This window comes from Loxodonta africana, chromosome 2 (assembly GCF_030014295.1).
Source record: "Loxodonta africana isolate mLoxAfr1 chromosome 2, mLoxAfr1.hap2, whole genome shotgun sequence".
NCBI lineage: Eukaryota > Metazoa > Chordata > Mammalia > Proboscidea > Elephantidae > Loxodonta > Loxodonta africana.
In genome coordinates, this window is record NC_087343.1 from 145,942,187 (window position 1) to 145,962,232 (window position 20,046).

General features: G+C 41.6%; 1 protein-coding gene across 1 annotated transcript in view; it reads right to left on the reverse strand.

The window, feature by feature from the left end:
• Positions 1–5,781: 5,781 nt before the first annotated feature.
• The window catches only part of VDAC1 (voltage dependent anion channel 1), a 31,994-nt gene continuing 17,729 nt past the window's right edge, over positions 5,782–20,046 (reverse strand). The window contains exons 6-9 of the mRNA XM_064276243.1: positions 15,695–15,922; positions 9,881–10,031; positions 7,694–7,751; positions 5,782–6,737 (exon numbers count right to left, since the gene is read on the reverse strand). Coding sequence (XP_064132313.1) covers positions 6,646–6,737; positions 7,694–7,751; positions 9,881–10,031; positions 15,695–15,922 — 529 coding nt within the window. The 3' untranslated portion in view covers positions 5,782–6,645. The remainder of the gene's footprint in view (positions 6,738–7,693; positions 7,752–9,880; positions 10,032–15,694; positions 15,923–20,046) is intronic.

Consider the following 20,046-nt stretch of genomic DNA (forward strand, 5'->3'; position numbering starts at 1 on the left):
CAGTATACACACGATGGTAATGATCATATGCACGAAGAGCAGGGAAGGGGGCTCAGAACTAGAGGTGAGGGGTTGCTATTGTGAATAGCTTCCAAATTTCCTGCAATAAACACATATTACTATTTAAGTTTTGTTGTTTAAAATAAAACCCCAGTACAGGCAGTCCCAGATTACAAACATCCGACTTAAACGCACAAGTCGTACTTAGGAACAAACTCCCATAAAACATATTAAAAATTTGAGTTAAATACATGCAATGGTTTATAACGATCAACCCACGCACTACGTTGTGACACTCAAGAAAACATTGCGCAGTTTGGAAGTGTCAAGTGTTTTACATGCATGTTGTTGTTAGGTGCCCTCAAGTCGATTCCGACTCACAGCTACCCTTTGTACCACAGAAGGAAACACTGCCCCATCCTGCACAGTGCTCACAATCGTTATTCCTGAGCCAATTGTTGCAGCCACTGTGTCAATCCACCTCCTAGAGGGTCGCTGACCCTCTACCAAGCATGATGTTCTTCTCCACGGACCGATCCCTCCTGACTACATGTCCAACGTATATAAGACACAGTCCCGCCATCCGTGTTTCTAAGGAACATTCTGGTTATATTTCTTCCCAGACAGATTTCTTCGTCCTTTTGGCAGTCCATGGTATGTTCAATATTCCTCACCAACACCACAATTCAAAGATGTCAATTCTTCTTTGGTCTTCCTTATTCATTGTCCAGCTTTCACATGCATATGATGCGACTGGAAATACCCTGGGCTTGGGTCAGGCACACCTTAGTCTTCGAAGTGACAACTTTGCTTTTCAGCAATTTAAAGAGGCCTTTTGCAGCAGATCTGCCCAAGGCACTTCATCTTTAGATTTCTTGACTGCTACTTTCATGAGTGTTGATTGTGGATCCTAGCAAAATGAAATCCTTGACAACTTCAATCTTTTCTCCATTTGTCATGATGTTGCTTATTGGTCCAGTGTGAGGATTTTTGTTTTCTTTATGTTGAGGTATAATCCACACTGAAGGCTATGGTCTCTGATCTTCATCAATAAGTGCTTCAAGTTTTCTTCTCTTTCAGCAAGCAAGGTTGTGTGATCTGCTTAATGCAGATAGGTTGTTAATGAGTCTTCCTCCAATCCTGATGCCCCATTCTTCTTCACAGAGTCCAGGTTCTCGGATTATTTGCACAGCATACAGATCGAATAGGTATGGTGAAACTATACAACCCTGATGCACACCTTTCCTGACTTTAAACCATGCAGTATCTCCTCCTTCTGTCTGAAAAACTGCCTCTTGATCTATATACAGGTTCCTCATGAGCACAATTAAGTGTTCTGGAATTCCCCTTCTTTGCAATATTATCCATAATTTGTTATGATCCACACAGTCAAATGCTTTTGCATAGTCAATAAAACATAGGTAAACACCCTTCCGGTATTCTCCGCTTTCAGCCAGGATCCATCTGATATCAGCGATGATATCCCTGGTTCCACAGCCCCTTCTGAATCGGCCTCAATTTCTGGCAGTTCCCTGTAGATATACTGCTGCAGCTGCTTTTAAATGATCTTCAGCAAAATTTTACTTGTGTGTGATATAAGTGATATTGTTCAATAATTTCCACATTCAGTTGGATCACCCTTCCTGGTAATAGGCATAATATGGATCTCTTCCAGTCAGTTGGCCAAATTTCTTGGCATAGACTAGTGAGGACTTCCAGCACTGCATCCATTTGTTGAAACATCTCAATTGATACTTTCAGTTCCTGGAGCCTTGTTTTTTGCCAATGCCTTCAGTGCAGCTTGGACTTCTTCCTTCAGTACCATCAGTTCCTGATCATACGCTACCTCTTGAAATGGCTGAATGTCCACCAATTCTTTCTGGTATAATGACTCTGTATATTCCTTCCATCTTCTTTTGATGCTTCCTGCTTCATTTAATATTTTCCCCGTAGAATCCTTCACTATTGCAACTTGAGGTTTGAATTTTGTATTCAGTTCTTTCAGCTTGAGAAATGCCATGCATGTTCTTCCTGTTTGGTTTTCTATTTCCAGCTCTTTGCTCATGTCATCATAATACGTTACTTTGTCTTTTCAAGCCACCCTTTGAAATCTTCTGTTCAGTTCTTTTACTTCATCATTTCTTCCTTTTGCTTTAGCTGCTCAGCATTCAAGAGCAAGTTTCAGAGTCTCTTCTGACATCCATTTTGGTGTGTTTTTTTTTTTTTTCCTGTCGTTTTAATGACCGCTTGCTTTCTTCATGTATGATGTCCTTGATGTCATTCCACAACTCCTCTGGTCTTCAGTCATCAGTGTTCAACACATCAAATCTATTCTTGAGATGGTCTCTAAATTCAGGTGGGAGATACTCAAGGTCATACTTTGGCACTCATGGACTTGTTCTAGCTTTCTTCAGTTTCGACTTGAACTTGTATATGAGCAGTTGATGGTCTATTCCACAGTCGGCCCTTGCTCTTGTTCTGATTGATGATATTGAGCTTTTCCATCATTTCTTTCCACAGATGTTGTCGATTTGATTCCTGTGTATTCCATCTGGTGAGGTCCATGTGTATAGTCAGCGTTTATGTTGGTGAAAAAAGGTCTCTGCAACGAAGAAGTCATTGGTCTTGCAAAATTCTATCACGTGATCTCCAGCATCGTTTCTATCACCAAGGCCATATTTTCCAACTACCAATCCTTCTTCTCTGTTTCCAACTTTCATATTCCAATCACCAGTAATTATCAACGCACCCTGATTGCATGTTCAATCAATTTCAGACTGCAGAAGTTGGTAAAAAATCTTTAATTTCTTCATCTTTGGCGTTAGTGGTTGGTGCCTAAAGTTGAATAATAGTCTTATCAACTGGCCTTCCATGTAGGCGTATTATCCTATCACTGACAGCATTGTACTTCAGGATAGATCTTGAAATGTTCTTTTTGACACCATTCCTCTTCAAGTTGTCATACCTGGCTTAGTAGGCCATATGATTGTCCAATTCAAAATGGCCAATACCAGTCCATTTCAGCTAATGCCTAGGATATCAATGTCTATGCATCCATTTCATTTTTGATGATTTCCAATTTTCCTAGATTCATACTTTGTACATTCCAGGTTCTGATTATGAATGGATGTTTGCAGCTGTTTCTCCTCATTTTGAATCATGCCACATCAGCGAATGAAGGTCCTGAAAGCATGACTCCATCCACGTCATTAAGGTCAGCTCTACTTTGAGGAAGCAGCTCTTCCCTAGTCGTCTTTTGCGTGCCTTCCAACTTGGGGGGGCTCATCTTCTGGCACTGTGTCAGACAATGTTTCACTGCTATTCATAAGGTTTTCATTGGCTAATTCTTTTCAGAAGTAGACTGCCAGGTCCTTCTTCCTAGTCGGTCTTAGTCTGGAAGCTCAACTGAAACCTGTCCTCCATGGGTGACCCTGCTGGAATCTGAATACCAGTGGCATAGCTTCCAGTGTCACAACACACAAGCCCCCACAGTATGACAAACTGAGACACGTGGGGGTTTATATGCATAGAAAGGTAAAATATATGCTATATACCAAGATAAACATTTGACTAACTGATGCCAAACAAAAACTGCATGTGCCTGATCTGACTTACCTACAAATTCAACTTAAAGACAGACTTAGGAATGAATCTCATTGTAACCAAGGGACTGCCTATATATGAAACGCAAATTTAAAGACTTCCAGCAAGTTTACTTTGGGCCTTGGTACAATTCTTCAGTCTGTGTGCATGTTCTGTGAATGCTTTCTTAATAAACATTTATAGGCTTCGATTCATAAAAGTTTCATTTGATCAATTTTCAGGAAAATCAGCATGGCATAAAGCAAAATATTTACTGTGGCCACAGCTTCACCACTCTGGCCTCAGAAAATTGCTGCTATCCCAAAACTGAGACACAGCTGAGCTGCCTCTGAAGAGAGAAGAGCCTATGTTCTACTCCTGACTCTGGTTTCTCCATAACATTTATCTGGCCCCAGTGACAGCTCAGAAACACATACTCTGTGTTAAGAAAACTAAGAGATCATTCATCTGCTCATTTCCCCAAGCCCAGATATACTGAATGGTGCCTTTATTGCAAAACTTCCAAGTTAGCCAGAGTACAAAGTCCTCCCCAGAAGTCCCCTTAGAGCTTTCCTTCTTCACAGAAGGGGGCTGAGGAGACAGCCGAGATTGGGAGGTGTGCAGAAAACACCACACTCAGTTTAACCAAGCCTTGGCTTGGAGATTGGTTCAGACTTAAACAGGGCTTTTTCTGTAATAAACACACCTTGAATACTTTTTTTCCAATTCTTTGTCCACTTTGACCTTTGCCCCCATACCAGATTGTCTCAATTCTCTTAACTGGTGAGCTATCATGAACTTAAGGCATTGAAGACTTTTACACAATGATATTCCAAAATGCTATATACAACAGGCAGACAATAAGTAACTGGGGACAGAAATTCTCCCTTATATTCAGAGGGGTCTTTATATATTTCAAGATACATTTTATGCTGTACCTGGCATATGATTGGATGTACCCAGCACCCAATACATGCCATAATCTCTGGACGAATTCAACAAATTTCAAATGATTCTCTTGGGAATAGCTGTAGGTTCTGACAAACCTGGTGAAGGCAGTATGTCAAATACTGAGTGCAGCAGTTCTTAAGTGATCAATTATAGAAATTGCCAAATCTGTTTTGAATTGTCACTTTCAAACACCCCCAAAAGAAGAAATTTTGCTAAAAATGTCATCGAATGGAAAAAAAAAAGTTCATATTTGTTGAAGCTGGATGATGGACTATGTGGTTTGTTATACTACTGGTTGAATTTTCTGAAATCAGGTTATTAAAAATATGTATATGGCAGAATTTTAAAATGACCCCCTTGTACAACGCCCTGTCCTTGAATATGGTATGGACCTGTGAAATGATAGGCTATTATTCCTGTGATTAATCAGTTGCCATTGAGTCAATTCTAACTCATGGTAACCACATGTGTCAAGAGAACTGTGCTCCACAGGGTTTTCAAGAACTGATTTTTCAGTATATCGCTAGGCCTTTCTTCCAAGGCACCTCTTGGTGGACTTGAACTGCCAACTTTTCAGTTAGCATCCAAGAACATTAACCATTTGCACCACCCAGGGACTTGACTCCTGTGATTAGATTGTTATTATGGCACAGTTCACTTCAAGAAAGGAAAATTATCCTTGGTGGCCTGACCTAATCAAGTGAACACTTAAAAGAGCCATGGGCTCTTCCTGGAAGAGATTCAGTTATATCCCTGAGAGGGATATAGCTCAGGAAGCTTTTCTGTTCCTGACTCTAGAGATGGAGGAGACCACACGGCAAGGAATGTGGGTGGCCTCTAGGAGCTGAGAGCCACTCCCAGCTAACAACCAGCAATGAAATGGGGACCTTCATCTGACAACGGAAGGGAACTAAATTTTGCCACACTCAAGAGGACCCTGAGCTCCATGTGAAAAAGCAGTTGGTTGACACCCTGACATCATCATGGTGAGAACTGACCAGAGAACCCAGCCACACCATGACCTACAGAAGTGTGAAATAAATGAGTGTTGTTTTAAGCTGCTAACTTTGTGGTAATTTGTTATGCAGCAATAAAACCCATACCATTGCTGTCTAGTCGATTCTGGCTAACAATAGAAAAGTTAATAATACATAATACCCACATATACACAGCAAGGGGCCAAAGAACAAATCAAAACAAATGTCAAGTTTCCATTACTTTTTTTTAATAAAGACAACAGAAGAAGGATGAGGTTTCAGTATTTTATTCAAGTTTTATTTTAAGTGATGTGAATTACAGCATTTGAAGGGGAGGATCTAATCCACACAAAAATGGAAGACTCTAAAACGTACCCATTAAACTGCTAAAAAATAAATTGAGTGGTGAATACAACACAAGTCCAATTTAGATTCTGAGTGTTGTCACCATGTAATTACAGTCACAGAGACCCTTCCCAGCTCACAGCTGGAGCTGTTGGAAGCTATTTCATACTCTGGTACAAGTGCACAAAACCACAACATGAGAGGGATTTAAAGTTCTGAATTATTGGCTTCATCACATCCACCCTCTCCACCCCAAAATGGCACAAAAAAAAAAAAAAAAAGCTACCACACCCTGCAGACTACTTTTGGTGTAAAAGAGGTGATAGACTGGGGTGGAAACAGGTCATGAATGTCTGTCTAAAAAAGTCCCTTTCAGATGAGTTTGTACACACCATCGCGCAATGAGCTTCTTCTCAGTTAGGATTAGGAAAGCAAGGTTCAATTTGCAGAAGTCACAATTTCATTCGTTTGCTCAGTATGAATTTACAAAGTGCCTATACATTATCAGCTTCCACGCGCAACCACTTCTAGGTAAAAAAGAAACCTCACATCTCTAGAGGGGCTACCACGTTTCCCCAAAGTCTACAGCTGAAAGGACCTTTTTGGAATTGGGTTTTTTCTGTACCTCTGAAAGGGTAACACTTTAAAGCTGAATCATCTTTAACCTGGAGGTCTAACATGATATTTAGCAATACTTGCATCCCAGACATACGACATTAAAGGTACACTAAAATTCTGAAGGTAGCTATGCTGCAAAATAGTTAAAATTAAATGATTGTACAGTATTCATTTATGCTTGAAATTCCAGTCCTAGACCAAGCTTGTGGCCACCGGCATTGACATTCTTGCCATCCAGCAGAGCTGACAGCGTCAGTTTGATACCTGCAGGGGGAAAATCCAGGGAGAGAAAGGGGAGGGGATGGAGGAAAGAAAAGAAAGGTTATCAGATGAAGGATGCTGAAGCACACTGGCAAAACCACGCCAAATTCAGGACCCTAACCATTTGCACCACCGAGGGACTTGGCTCCTGTGATTAGATTGTTATTATGGCACAGTTCACTTCAGGATTTTTATTTTAAGGGGCAATTGCTGAAAAAGCTCACTCCATGGTGCCAGTGGTAGAGAATCAGTTGTGGCAGGGGGACAATGAGAGGGAAATGGAAAGTGGGGTTCTCTGAAGTGAGTTTGGCCGGACTCTCTTGTTTAAGAATAATTACAGTTATTTTATGAGCTCGCTGTAGGATACCTGTTGGTCACTGTTAAGTAGTAAGGACTGAAGTGCCAGGTATTCTCACTGCTGCTGAGCACACCCTTAGTCAGGTCACCTCCCTGATCCAAGGTGAAGAGAGTTTCCCTGGGGTGTGACCTACACCACCATTTCTCTCTCAAGAGATAAAAGTGAAGCAAGCAGAGAGTTGGGGACCTGCTACCACCAAGAAAGCAGCACCAGGAGCAGAGCGCATTCTTTGGACCTGGGGTCCCTGTGCCTGAGAAGCTCCTCGACCATGGGAAGGCTCAGAACAAAGACCTTTCTCCAGAGTCGACAGAAAGAGAAAGCCTTCCCCTGGAGCCAACGCCCTGAATTCCGACCTTTAGCCTACTTTACTGTGAGGAAATAAATTTCTTTGTTAAAACCATCCACTTGCAGTATTTCTGTTATAACAGCACTAGATGACTAAGACACCCCACATTCCTTTATAACATTTAATTATAAAACTTTATATACGCTCATTCACAATGTACTATAACGTGCATTTTATAAGCAATAACATAAATCAGCAAACTGACACAATTTTTTTGAAGACAAAGAACTGATTTCACACATAGTGAAAACGTACCTGGCTTTAGGGTCTGAGTGTATCCTAAACCTATCAGGCTGGAGTTGTTCACTTTTGCCTAGACAGGGAAAAGATAAGAGAGTGAAAACATTCAGTACTTTACACATCCCATCTCCAAAATAACCAAGAGTTCTTGAACCAGCCAACTCTGGACTTCAGAATCAAACTATCTTTTTTCATGACCACCTCCTTGCTTATGGGATTCATCAAATCAATACGAAATATATCAAATTTGGGAGCTGCATCTCAGAAGGCAGAAGGGAAACTCAAAGACCCAGACCATTTTCAAATGTTTATGCTTTTACATCAACAAGATTTCCAACCAGAAGGAAGTCATTATTTACATCTGATTATAAGAGGTATGAATGTCTGAGCCCGTTTATACTGAGCAGGTCTAAGAGCAAGTAAGGATACTTTCATTTAGGGCCAGAGAAATAAGGCTTAAAAAGGCTTCCTTGTATTACTGATTCCTTTAAGATCTGTTTGTTGTGATGAAGGAAATCAAAGCAAATGCCAGCCTGGGTACTGAAGCTTTTTAAGGTAGAGCATGGTTAGGGTTTTCTCTTCATGAAAAAGAGAAGCAAAAACCATAATGACATGACATGAACGAATCTGAATTTAAATATATATTAGAACAAAGAATGACCTTGCCAGACAATCATTTAAATTTCAGCAATACTGAATGTTAAGTTCAATAAAGCAGTTGAGCCAATAATAATTTCCTCCCCCCCATTCCTCTGCCTGGGTAGTAGGAAATTTAAATGGTTAAATTAGAAGGGGCAGGAGCAGAACAAGCTCAGACCATGAGAATGCCAAGTCCCAAGAGATGCTGGGGCTGCCAAGGTATTTGTCTGCCTGCTCAAATGGCATTTTGAGACCTGACCTCCTCTGTAAGAAAGAGCAGAGCAGGGAGAAGAAAGGCCTCCAGGCAGCCAGTGCCCCCTCTAGCTGTCCCCTTTGACTCATACCATCCATGTAGAGGACATTTTTCCCCTGTATTTAAGTGCCTAACATTAAGGGAGCCAAATTCAGTTCCCAGTTTAAGAGACTTGAAATGCGCTGTCTGTAAATTACACAAACCAGCACATAAACCATTCTGCGACATTTAGATTTCTTCATTTCATCCTAATAGGGGTACTTCCTGCAGCCCCTGTGACAACACAGAGAGCTCAACAGGATATATTGCAAAAATTTTGAAGCAACCCAAGGGCTCACAAGCAATGCTACAGGATCTGCAAGGCAAGATGCCAACTGCCCACTGCCAGGGCCTGATTTCTTCATATGCAATGCAGGAGCTGGGCAAGACAATGAACACTGAGGGGTGAGGGAGGTATGTGAACATTTACCCCTCTTTATAGTAAGTCTGCATTATGAACAACAAAAAAAAACCTAAACTGTCAACTTGATTTTGACTCACAGAGGCCCCATGTATGCAGAGTAGAACTGCTCCATAGGGTTTCCAAGGCTGTTACCTTTTGAAAGATAGCCAGGCCTTTTTTCCCCGAGGTGCATCTGGGTGGCTGTGAACCACTAACCTTTCAGTTAGTAGACAAGTACTTAACATTTTGTATCACCCAGGTACACAAATTATGGAACAGTGACTAGTTAAAAGGAGGACGCTGGATAGCAAGCCAGTATCGTCAAATCCAGGCCCCTGCACTCACCAGTTGTGTGCCTTAGGCAAGTTACTCAACATCTCTAAGCTTTCATTTCTTCAGCTGCAAAAACAGATGTGAGTAGGGGGGAAGGGGAAGCATCTACCTCAAATAGGTTGTTGCTATGAGGATTACTGTATTTTTATGCAAATAATGCTTGCCTTCTACGTTTGTTTGCCAACCCCTCTCTCCCCCAATGAGGTATTTTCATGTTGCTGTAAAAAACTAGCACACTGCGCTTACAAAAATACCTTGTAGGGGAAGGACATGGCTGGCAAACAAACACAGAAGGCACATGTTATTTGTGTAAACATATAGTAAGTACAATAATCCACGTATCATGAGCTCAGCAGCACAGATGCCTGGCATACATAGTAGGTACTACCACTATTATCATTTCATTCATTTTGAACTCTTTTCACAGTGAGATAACCTTTAAGCCAAAGCATGACTCCAACAATCCTGAAGAATTTCAACCTTGGGATCAGGTGGGTCCCATTCCCCGTGAGATGCATGACCCATAGGTACCCACCGAGAAGCAGGCATCAGGGTCGATCTGATACTTGGCTGCTATCCCGAAGCGAGTGTTACTATTTCCTGCTGTCCAGGCAAGATTAACAGCAGTCTCCAACTTCTTGTTCACCTTCTGGTAAATGGAGCCGCCAAACTCTGTCCCATCGTTTCTGCAACCAAGCACAATCCAAATGACAAGCTGCCCAGGGAGGCGGCAGGAGCCCAGGCAGAGCTGCCCATGCCTGACAAAGGCGGGATGCTTGTAAGTGGACTGAACTGATCACTGGTATTGAGAAGGCCAGAAGTTCACTAAATCTGATGAAACAGATAAGAAATTATAGAAAGCCTGATAGGAATGAAACCAATACCAGAGCTGGGAAAGCTCACGGGAACTCAAACTCAGTCCAATTACTCTGAGAAGTAATTTTCTTTTAACTCTGCGCAGTTCTTGTTAATGCACTGTGACAACAGTTACCAACTATCTATGTTCTCAGTTAAGACACATATACTAAAATACAGCTATTTATATCGCCTCTAAAATTATCCTAATGCAAATGTCCTTTAGCAAGAGCTGGATGTAGCTAATTTTAATTTCAAATTCTATCAATTGAATAAATATAACCTTATAGAATTTAGAATTAATTTCTATATGAATTTATATTGCATTTCTACTACTTAAGGTTCAAAGAACTTGAAGTTTGCTTCCACAGTATTCTTTGAAACAGAGATAGTAATGGGTACTGAGTTTCTGTTTGGGGTGATGTCATGGATTAAACTGTGTCCCCCCAAAATATGTCAACTTGGCTAGGCCATGATTCTCAGTATTGTGTGACTATCCACCATTTTGTCATCTGACGTGATTTTCCTCTGTTGTAAATTCTACCTCTATGATGTCGATGCAGTGGAATTAGCAGCATTATGTTAATGAGACAGGGCTCAATCTACAAAATTAGGTTGTGTCTTAAACTAATCTCTTTTGAGATATGAAAGATAAAAGTGAGCAGAGAGACATGGGAGCCTCCTATCACCAAGAAAGCAGAACTGCAAGCAGAGCATGTCCTTTGGACCCAGGGTCTCTGCGCTGAGAAGCTCCTAGTCCAGGAGAAGACTGATGACAAGGACCTTCCTCCTGAGCCAACAGAGAAATTCTGCCCCTGGAGCTGATGCCTTGAATTTGGACTTCTAGCCTACTAAACTAGACGGTGATAAAACAAACTTCTGTTTGTTAAAGTCACTCATCTGTGGTATTTCTGTTACAGCAGCACTAGATAACTAAGACAGGTGATGAAAAAGTTTTGGAAATAGCAGTAATGGTTGGACAACAGTGTGACTGTAATGTCAATGAACCGTACACTTAAAAATGGTTAAAATGGCAAATTTTATAGTACACCAGAAGCAGCAACTAGGGCACTGGGATTATGAATGATTACTTTTTTGGCCTGGTAATGTCATTACTTTTACGAAAGATTTTTCTCATAAAGATGGTAAGGGGAAGCAAATGAGGACACAGAGACAGAAAGAAAAGCTGGGGCACTCATGTTCCACAGAAGGCAGATGACAGCCTTTAACATCATCAGCAGCTGGGGGAGATACCAGGTCTGATCCAGGCCCTTGGAGGAGCAGCAAAAACAAAAACACTTAACCTCTAATTCACACTGGTCCACCCTGTTGACCCATGCTGTGACATCTAAGTCCTGTCAGGCTTTGAAAAGGGAGCTTCTAGTTGTAAAATTTTCTAGCTTTCAAAAAAGGAATGAAACCCTAGCCGGCTGAACTCCTTCCTTTCTTTCCAACATACCGTACTGACTCCTGCTGCTGGGAATACTGCCTTCCTCTCCCCAACCATCCAAATCCTCCTCTTCCTCCTCAAGGCCCTGCTCAAGCTTTTGGAATTTGGAATTCTTTCCTACCCAGCTAAGCCTGCAGAACAGTCTGTACAGGCTTGTGTGGTCACTGTCAGCCCCCCCAAAAGTATACTAACAGCTCATAGATAGAGTCTATATCTTCTCCTTCTCTCCAGCCTGTTGTCTGCACAGATCATTTCCATTACTTGTTTTTGGATTGTTGTTTATATGTATGGTGCGTACTGGTACCTGGTCAGAAGCAATCCTTCTCCAAGAAGGGAACCACTGAAAACAGAAATAGTTTACCTGGCTGCCATTAGGGATATGGGATGAGGAGGATGAGGCAGAAAACCATTGCTTTTCATAAGTTCTTTTATACTATCTGCCCTGGTGGTGCAGTGGTTAAGAACTCGGCTGCAAACCAAAAGGTTGGCTGTTCAAATCCACCAGTCACTCCTTGGAAACCCTATGATGCTGTTCTACTCTGTCCTATAGGGTCGCTATGAGTCAGAATCAACTCAACGGCAATAGGTTTGGTTTTCTGTTTGGTTTTTGTACTATTTCATTTTATGACCATAGGTGTGGATTCCTCTGACAAAAATTTAAGAAGAAAAATTTTTATGCTGTAATTTAAAAAAAGAAATACTCACCCTCCTTGCATCATTTGGTCTACAAAACCTGCCTAAAGCCTCTCAAACATTTTTATCATAAAATAACAACATTAGAGTTCTGCCTCATCATTTTGGGTGTTTCCAATGGAAACTGCAAGGCTTTGGTACCCAGCAAAGGGCTAAAAATTCACTAACCCAAGAATAAATTGTTGCTGTTTCATTGTAAACTCTGCTCTTCACCAACACGCTCTTCCTGAAGTAGATGCTCATCAAATTCATTCTAAATTCTTAAGTTTTTCCCTGAAATCCAGCCAAACAGACCCTGTGCTTCCAGAAAGCACAGGGAGAGCCCAGGCACTGCCTGATTCGCAGGTGGTTCTATACGAAAAGCAGGGAATCCTGTCTTCCTCAGGAAGTCAAAGCACAAAAAGCCAGCTTCTCAAAAATATAATAGATGTTCAGATTTTTTAATTTTACTGTGACAACACTTGTCTTAGGCTAGGTTCTATAGAAGTGTGTGTGTGTGTACAGAAGGAGAGAGATTTATTTCAAGGAAATGGCTCATGTGGTTGTAGAGGCTGGCAAGTACCAAGTCTGTGGGTCAGGTGTCAGGCTGGAGGCTTCTCCTGACTCACAGAGCTACAGGGGCTGCAAAGCCAAAACTGGCAGGTCAGACAGCAGGCCACTGGTTCATGGGCTGCAGAGGCTGACAAATCCAAGATCAGCGGGTAAGACAGCAGGCTGCTGACTCACAGGCCACAGAGGTCAACGAATCCCAAGATCAGCAGGCAATATGCAGGCCGCTGGCTCAAGTCCCAAGAACCAAAGGTCAGATGATGACAAACCGGATACAGGATGCAGAGAGAGCAAAAGGTAGCAAGCTTCGCCAGAATGCTCATACATATTAGATGCAGGCCACACCCCTAAGGAAATATCCCTTACAACTGACTGGCTGATCACATCAGATCACATCATGGAGGATAACTACATCATTACGTAACTGCCAAACCACTGAGAATCATGGCCCAGACAAGTTGACATATAACCTTAACTATCACAATACTCAATTGGAGAAACCTTCTTGGGCTTAAATGTGTTTAAAAAGAAAGGTCAGATTTCTCAGTATATTCTAAAACCAGCATACTGCCTTCCTATACTGAGCTCTCAAAGCTATAAACAGAGGGAACTAACTCATTGTTCAAACACATCTATATGAAGCACACAGACCTTCTGTTATACGTCCAGACCTCTGCAAACACCAGAGCAGCCACGTTTAGTCTAGCCAGCTGCCTCCATGCCATTTCCAAAGATAAATCCTGTCCAAACCAGAAAACCAGCTGCTGTCCAGTCAACTCCAACTCACGGCAACCTCGTACATTTCAAGTAAAACTGTGCTTCATGGGGTTTTCAACAGCTATGACATCTCAGGAGTAGGTTGTCCTGACTTCCTTCCACGGCACCTCTGGGTGGACTTGTACCTCCAACCTTTCAGTTAGTAGCCAAGTACGTAACCATTTTCGCCACCCAGGGATTCCTAAATCCTGTCCATTTGTTACTTATTGAAAACCGTGAAGCTCCAGGTAACGGCTAACAACTCATCCCAGAACTACTGCCAATTTCCAATTCCAAACCAAGGAAGAACTTACTATTCTAATCAGAATTCTAAACTTAAAGACTCTTCTATGCTTGTGACTTTTTTTCTATTAACATTTTTTGTATGTTACCTTTTTTTATTTACATTAATTGACCTTTTTTTGGTGCCCATGTCTATGGATTTTAACACGTACAGATTCATGTATTCACCACCACAATCAGGATACAGAACAGTTCCATCACCCCCAAAAAACTCCCCTGTGCTACCCTCTTTGTAGTCGCACGCTCTGGCAACTCCTCTGGCCAGCAGCTCTGGCAACCGCTAATCTGTCCTCCATCTTTAGGGTTTTCCTAGGACCTTTTAGTTTCAAAAGATGCAAAATTTGTTATTAATTATACAAATTCCTCAAAAAATTATATGAATGGAAACATTATTAATTTAAAGGCTAATGCCATTTACTTGTCATAATTTAAGAAGTCACGTCTTTAGCAACCTCTAGTGGAAAGAAATAAAGTATACTTGGTAAAGTTGTGCCCCATTTGTGCCACAGGTTAGTTTCCCATATCTACAGGATGCTTATGAATGAAATTTTTGCTCCCCTTCACCTCAATCATCACTCTACTTCAATTCCCAAATTGGAATACAAGGGGCCCCTTCAAAATCTAACCCATAATTTTTTCTCTTCCATTCACCGGTCAAGCAGTTAATAAACTGTTAAATGTCCCATCATGCAAAGAAGACACTTTGTATTTAACTGAGATAAACATCTCCTAATTTATCTACAATGCCTACATTTCATTAAGACCAACCAGCTCATTACTATGGATTGAACTGTGTCCCCCAAAAATATGTGTTATAAATTCTAACCTCTATGCCTATGGTAGAAACCCTCATGGCATAGTGGTTAAGACCTAGGGCTGCTAACCAAAGGTCAGCAGTTCAAATCCACCAGGTGCTCCTTGGAAACCATATGGGGAAGTTCTACCCTGTCCTATATGGTCGCTAAGAGTCAGAATTGACCCAATGGCAATGCGGTTTTTGGGTTTTATGCCTGTGGTTATAATCCCATTTGGTAATGGGTTGTCTTTGTTATGTTAATGAGGCAGGATTAGTGTAGGGTGTATCTTGAGTCAATTTCTTTTGAGATCTAAAAGAGATTAAACAAGAAAGAGCAATGGAAGCAGAGATGGAAGAAAATAGATGACAAGCCACATGGAGACCTGTAAGGAACCAGGAAGCAGAAGGTGAAGAGACAAGGACTTTCCCCCAGAGCTGACAGAGACAGAAAGCCTTCCCCTAGAGCTGGTGCTCTGAATTCAGATTTCTGGCCTCCTAAACTGAGAAAAACAAATTTCTGTTTGTTAAAGTCACCCACTTGTGGTACTTCTGTTATAACAACACTAGATGACTAAGACACTGATCCTCAGATGTTATCCGGAGACAAAGCTGCACCTTTCTTTTTTTCCCTCCCATTTTGTGAACTAAAAATAAAAGGACCCCAGCGTTCAGAAAGCTATGTGGAAAGGACTCTGCTCTGGACTGACAACACACCATTCCTATAATTCATTAGTCATTCTGTGTACCAATGACCATACTTATGTTCATAGACTAGAAAGAACTAAGACACTTCAGGAAGTAGGTAGGTGGGAAACAGAAAAATATTAAAGGCCATTTGATTCATCTGATTCCAAAAGCTTACTTTACATTTATTAAAAATTAATCTTAGAACAAAATAATGAAAAGCAATTCTCCTGCCACATACACACACACACAGGTACACTTACACATTAGTGTGAAGCTGGAATTCATCAGTCTTATAGCCAACAGCAAAGTTGCTCTGGGTCACGCGGGACTTGGCAGTCTCAAAGTTCATCTGGTAGCCCGCCAGCCAGCCCTCATAACCCAGCACCACAGCACCCCGGATGGAAGGCCCGGCGATGTCAAAATCCACGTCGCAGCCCAGGTTGATGTGCTCCCGCTTATACCCTGTCTTGATTTTAGCATTTTTTTTCCTGAAAGAAAGGGAATGGTATTAAAATCAGAAATTAACTCACTTTAGGACAATCATGCCAAGAAACGCACTTTACCAAAAAAAAAAAAATCCCAGTTTAAATAACTGGGGCAGGGGCAGGATGGCAAGGTCAGAGTCCCAGTTCCCTCAGGTAGATGCTGTGCCACAGTGGGCAGGATGACACAAGCATTCTTCAACTGAAATCCGGTCTGCAGAAATGCTGCTATAACAAAGTGGAACGCAGGCAAGAAAAGCTTGAAAAATAAGCACTAAATTTTTTTTTTACTATTCTCTCCCTATGCTTAAAGTAGAAGCCTACATTAGGAAACCCTGGTGGTGTAGTGGTTAAGAGCTACATCCGCTAACCAAAAGGTTGGCAGTTCAAATCCACCAGGCACTCCTTGGAAACTCTATGGGGCAGTTCTGCTCTGTCCTACAGGGTTGCTATGAGTGATAAACTCAATGTGATGGGTTTGGGTTTTTTTTTTGGGTTTGAATGAGTATTACAGTGGCACTGCCCACTGCCGTTGAGTCGATTCCAACTCATAGCAGCCCTATAGGCCAGAGTCAAGCTGCTCCCTAGAGTTTCCAAGGCTGTAATCTTTATAGCCGCAGATTGCCACATCTATCTCCCTCAGAGCAGCTGGTGGGTTTGAACCACCGACCTTCTGGCTGCTAAGCAGAGCGCTTTAACCATAGCACCACGAGGGCTCTTCAGAGTAACACTAATATCATACAAACAACCAGGCCTTATAACGCATCCCAACAGCAGCATATAATACCACCCATAAAGTATTCTGCCAGCCCTCCCTTCCAAATGGAATGTAAACGTGATGATGCCTTAGACTTACCAATTCACAGGAAATATTGGGGACAGAGGAACAAAGTAAATGACACCATGGAAATGCAATCATCAAAATTCAGTCTGTAACTTTATAGGACAAATGATCTAATTTCCTCAACAAATAAATTGCAAATAGAAAAAAAGAGAGGGAGGGGGAATCTAAAAATAGAGTAATTTAGGAGACATATGAACCAATTGCAAAGTATGGACAAGTTTTGATTCTGTAAGAAAGCCCAAGAAACAATCAAAATTTGAACAGACTACAGATTCGACAATATTAAGAGTTATTAATTTTTTTTCAATATGATGATGGTATTGTGGTTATGCTTTTTTAAATAAGAATCTTACCATTTAAAGACATGCTAAAATGTTTACAGGTGAAATTATGGGCTGTTATTTACCTCAAAATAATATGGGGTGAGGGAGGGGAAGAGTATAGATGTATAAATAAAACATGATTGGCTGTGGGCTGATAATTAAAAGTACATCTTCTCATTGCTTTTCTGCATACTTTTGTTAAGTTAAATACTTTTCTGCACACTTCTGCAAGTTTGAAATTTTCCATAATAAAAACTTAAAACTTAAAGGTTATACCTTCCATGTCCTCAATGAGACAAGGCTTTTTGGAAGTCACAGTTGAAAATAAAGCTAACAACCTTCCCAAGTGACAATGACACACTGCACCTTGGGGCTGCAATTTCATTCAAGTTACCTCTGTGCATTTTCGCAAGCTTCTAAGAGAAGGATTAACATCCAAACAAATTCTGTCTGGTAAGAAAAACTCCACATGAACCTATCTTGGTCTGCCTGCTCTTTGGGGAAAGGAGTCTGGGTTTTAGCCAAGTATCCACCTGGCACCACGCTGGGTGGGGTGATGATGAGATAGCTGTTCACAGGCTGACATTTAAAAAGAAAGGAGAGACCAAGAAATATACCATCTGGGCAGATAAAAGGCCTCTGGGGACCACAGGTGGCACGCACCAGCCACATCTGATGGTTTACATGGCGTCTCCACACACTGTCTCACGGGATTCTGGCCAGGGGCCCATGGCTGCCAAGAGCATGGGGCAGTGCTGGGGCAGCAGATCGGGTTTCTCCCCAAGTTTCTGCTCTTTCTAATACAGCACACCACATCTTTAGAGCCTGTCCTCTTAAAGATAGTATTGGGATTTTATTTAAGCTATGTTAACAGTGGTGCTAATCTGACAAGTTCCCAAGAGAGGCATGACTGATTGTGCTTAACAAGCTAGTGGTATCTGTAGTGAGACACTCGGAGAGGGAGCTAGTCCCCAGATGAGGTCTGTAGCCTCACCCAGATATGGTCTACGCTCAGCTCATTCTGGGAGCCAGGATGCTTCCCCAGCCTAAGCTGGAAGTCACACTGGAAAGCCAGCTTTCATTTCCAAACTTCCTCAAGATTCACAAAACCTTCTTCAAATACCCAGTAGCAATGTGTGCACCTAGCACCCACAATCTTGGTTTCTAAACACCATTCTCCAATAAAGCAAACCACGGTTACTTGGAGAAACAGCAGACAGCAGAACTGGCAAGGGCAAGTATATATGAGCCTGGTATATCTTTTCAAACCAGAAATAAGAAAGTGATCAAAAAATGATGAGGGCTTCTCAAAAGCACACAGGACGAAAACTTGAATGAAACCCCAGTGGCCGTATCTGGGACAATTTGAACAACAAAAGAAATAATGGTAGTAATGGATTATAACCCATAGAGTAAATGTTTATAAATCCATAATATAAACAATTGGTTAAATAAATAAATACGGGAGAAGAGACAGCTTTTTCTTATAGTAAAATACAAATAAATAAATGTAGAAGGAATGTTGGCAACAGAAAAACATCATTTGCCAAACAATTGTTGCAAGCAAAAATCATCAACAGATGTGAGCCAAAGTATGATGATAAATAGAATACAGGCATAGTATCGAAGTATCTCTCCACAAATCCAAAAAACCAAACCAGTGCCATCGAGTCGATTCTGACTCATAGCGACCCTGCAGGACAGAGTAGAACTGCCCCATAGAGTTTCCAGGAAGCACCTGGTGGGTTTGAACTGCCGACCCTTTGGTTAGCGGCCATAGCACTTCACCACTACGCCACCAGGGTTTCCATCTCTCTACAAGATATTTATTAATTACAAAGAGAAAAAAAACAGTAGCTCTATAGTGGAGAAGCCTGGCAGATACCACCTTAACCAAGCAATCAAAGTTAACATTACCAGTAATGAGGCATACTGACATATACCTCCTAATATCCTGCACCAAGGACGCAGCACAACATCACTGTTGCCACAAAGGCATAATCTGAATTTAACCATGAGGAAACACCAGACAAATCCAAATTGGCCAATACTCTTCAAAAGTGTCAAGGTCATTGTCATGGATCAAACCGTGTCCCCAAAAAATGTGTGTCGGCTTGGCTAGGCCATGATTCCCAATGCTATGTGATTGCCTACCATTTTGTCACTTGATGTGATTTTCCTGTGTGTTGTAAATCCTACCTCTATGATGTCAATGAGGTAGGATTAGTGGCAGTTATGTTAATGAGGCAGGACTCAATCTACAAGATTAGGTTGTGTTTTAAGTCAATCTTTTGTGAGATATAAAAGAGAGAAACAAGTAAAGAGACAGGGGGACCACATACCACCAGGAAACAAGAGCTAGGATAACAGTGCATCCTTTGTACCTGGGGTCCCTACGCTGAGAAGCTCCTTGACAGGGGAAGACTGATGACAAGGACCTTCCCCCAGAGCCGACAGAGAAAGCCTTCCCCTGGAGCTGGCACCCTGCATTCGGACTTCTAGCCTCCTAGACTGTGAGAAACTAAATTTCTCTTTGTTAAAGCCATCTACTTGAGGCATTTCTGTTAAAGCAGCACTAGATGGAAACCCTGGTAGTGTAGTAGTTTAGAGCTAAGGCTGCTATCCAAAAGGTCAGCAGTTCGAATCCACCAGGTGCTCCTTGGAAACCGTACGGGGCAGTTCTATTCTGTTCTGTAGGGTTGGTATTTCAGAATCAACTCGATGGCAATGGGTTTGGTTTTTGGGTAGATGACTAAGACAGATTTTGGTACCAAGTGTGGGGTGCTACTCTAACAGATATCTAAAATGAGGAAACAGTTCTGAAACTGTGAATGGATAGAGGCTGTAAGGTCTTAAAGTGCCTAACACTAAACACCTAGATTGCCTTGAAAAGACTGCTAGTGGAATTATGGACATGAAAGACAATTCTGATGAGGACTCAGAAGAAAAAGAGGAGAGCTGTC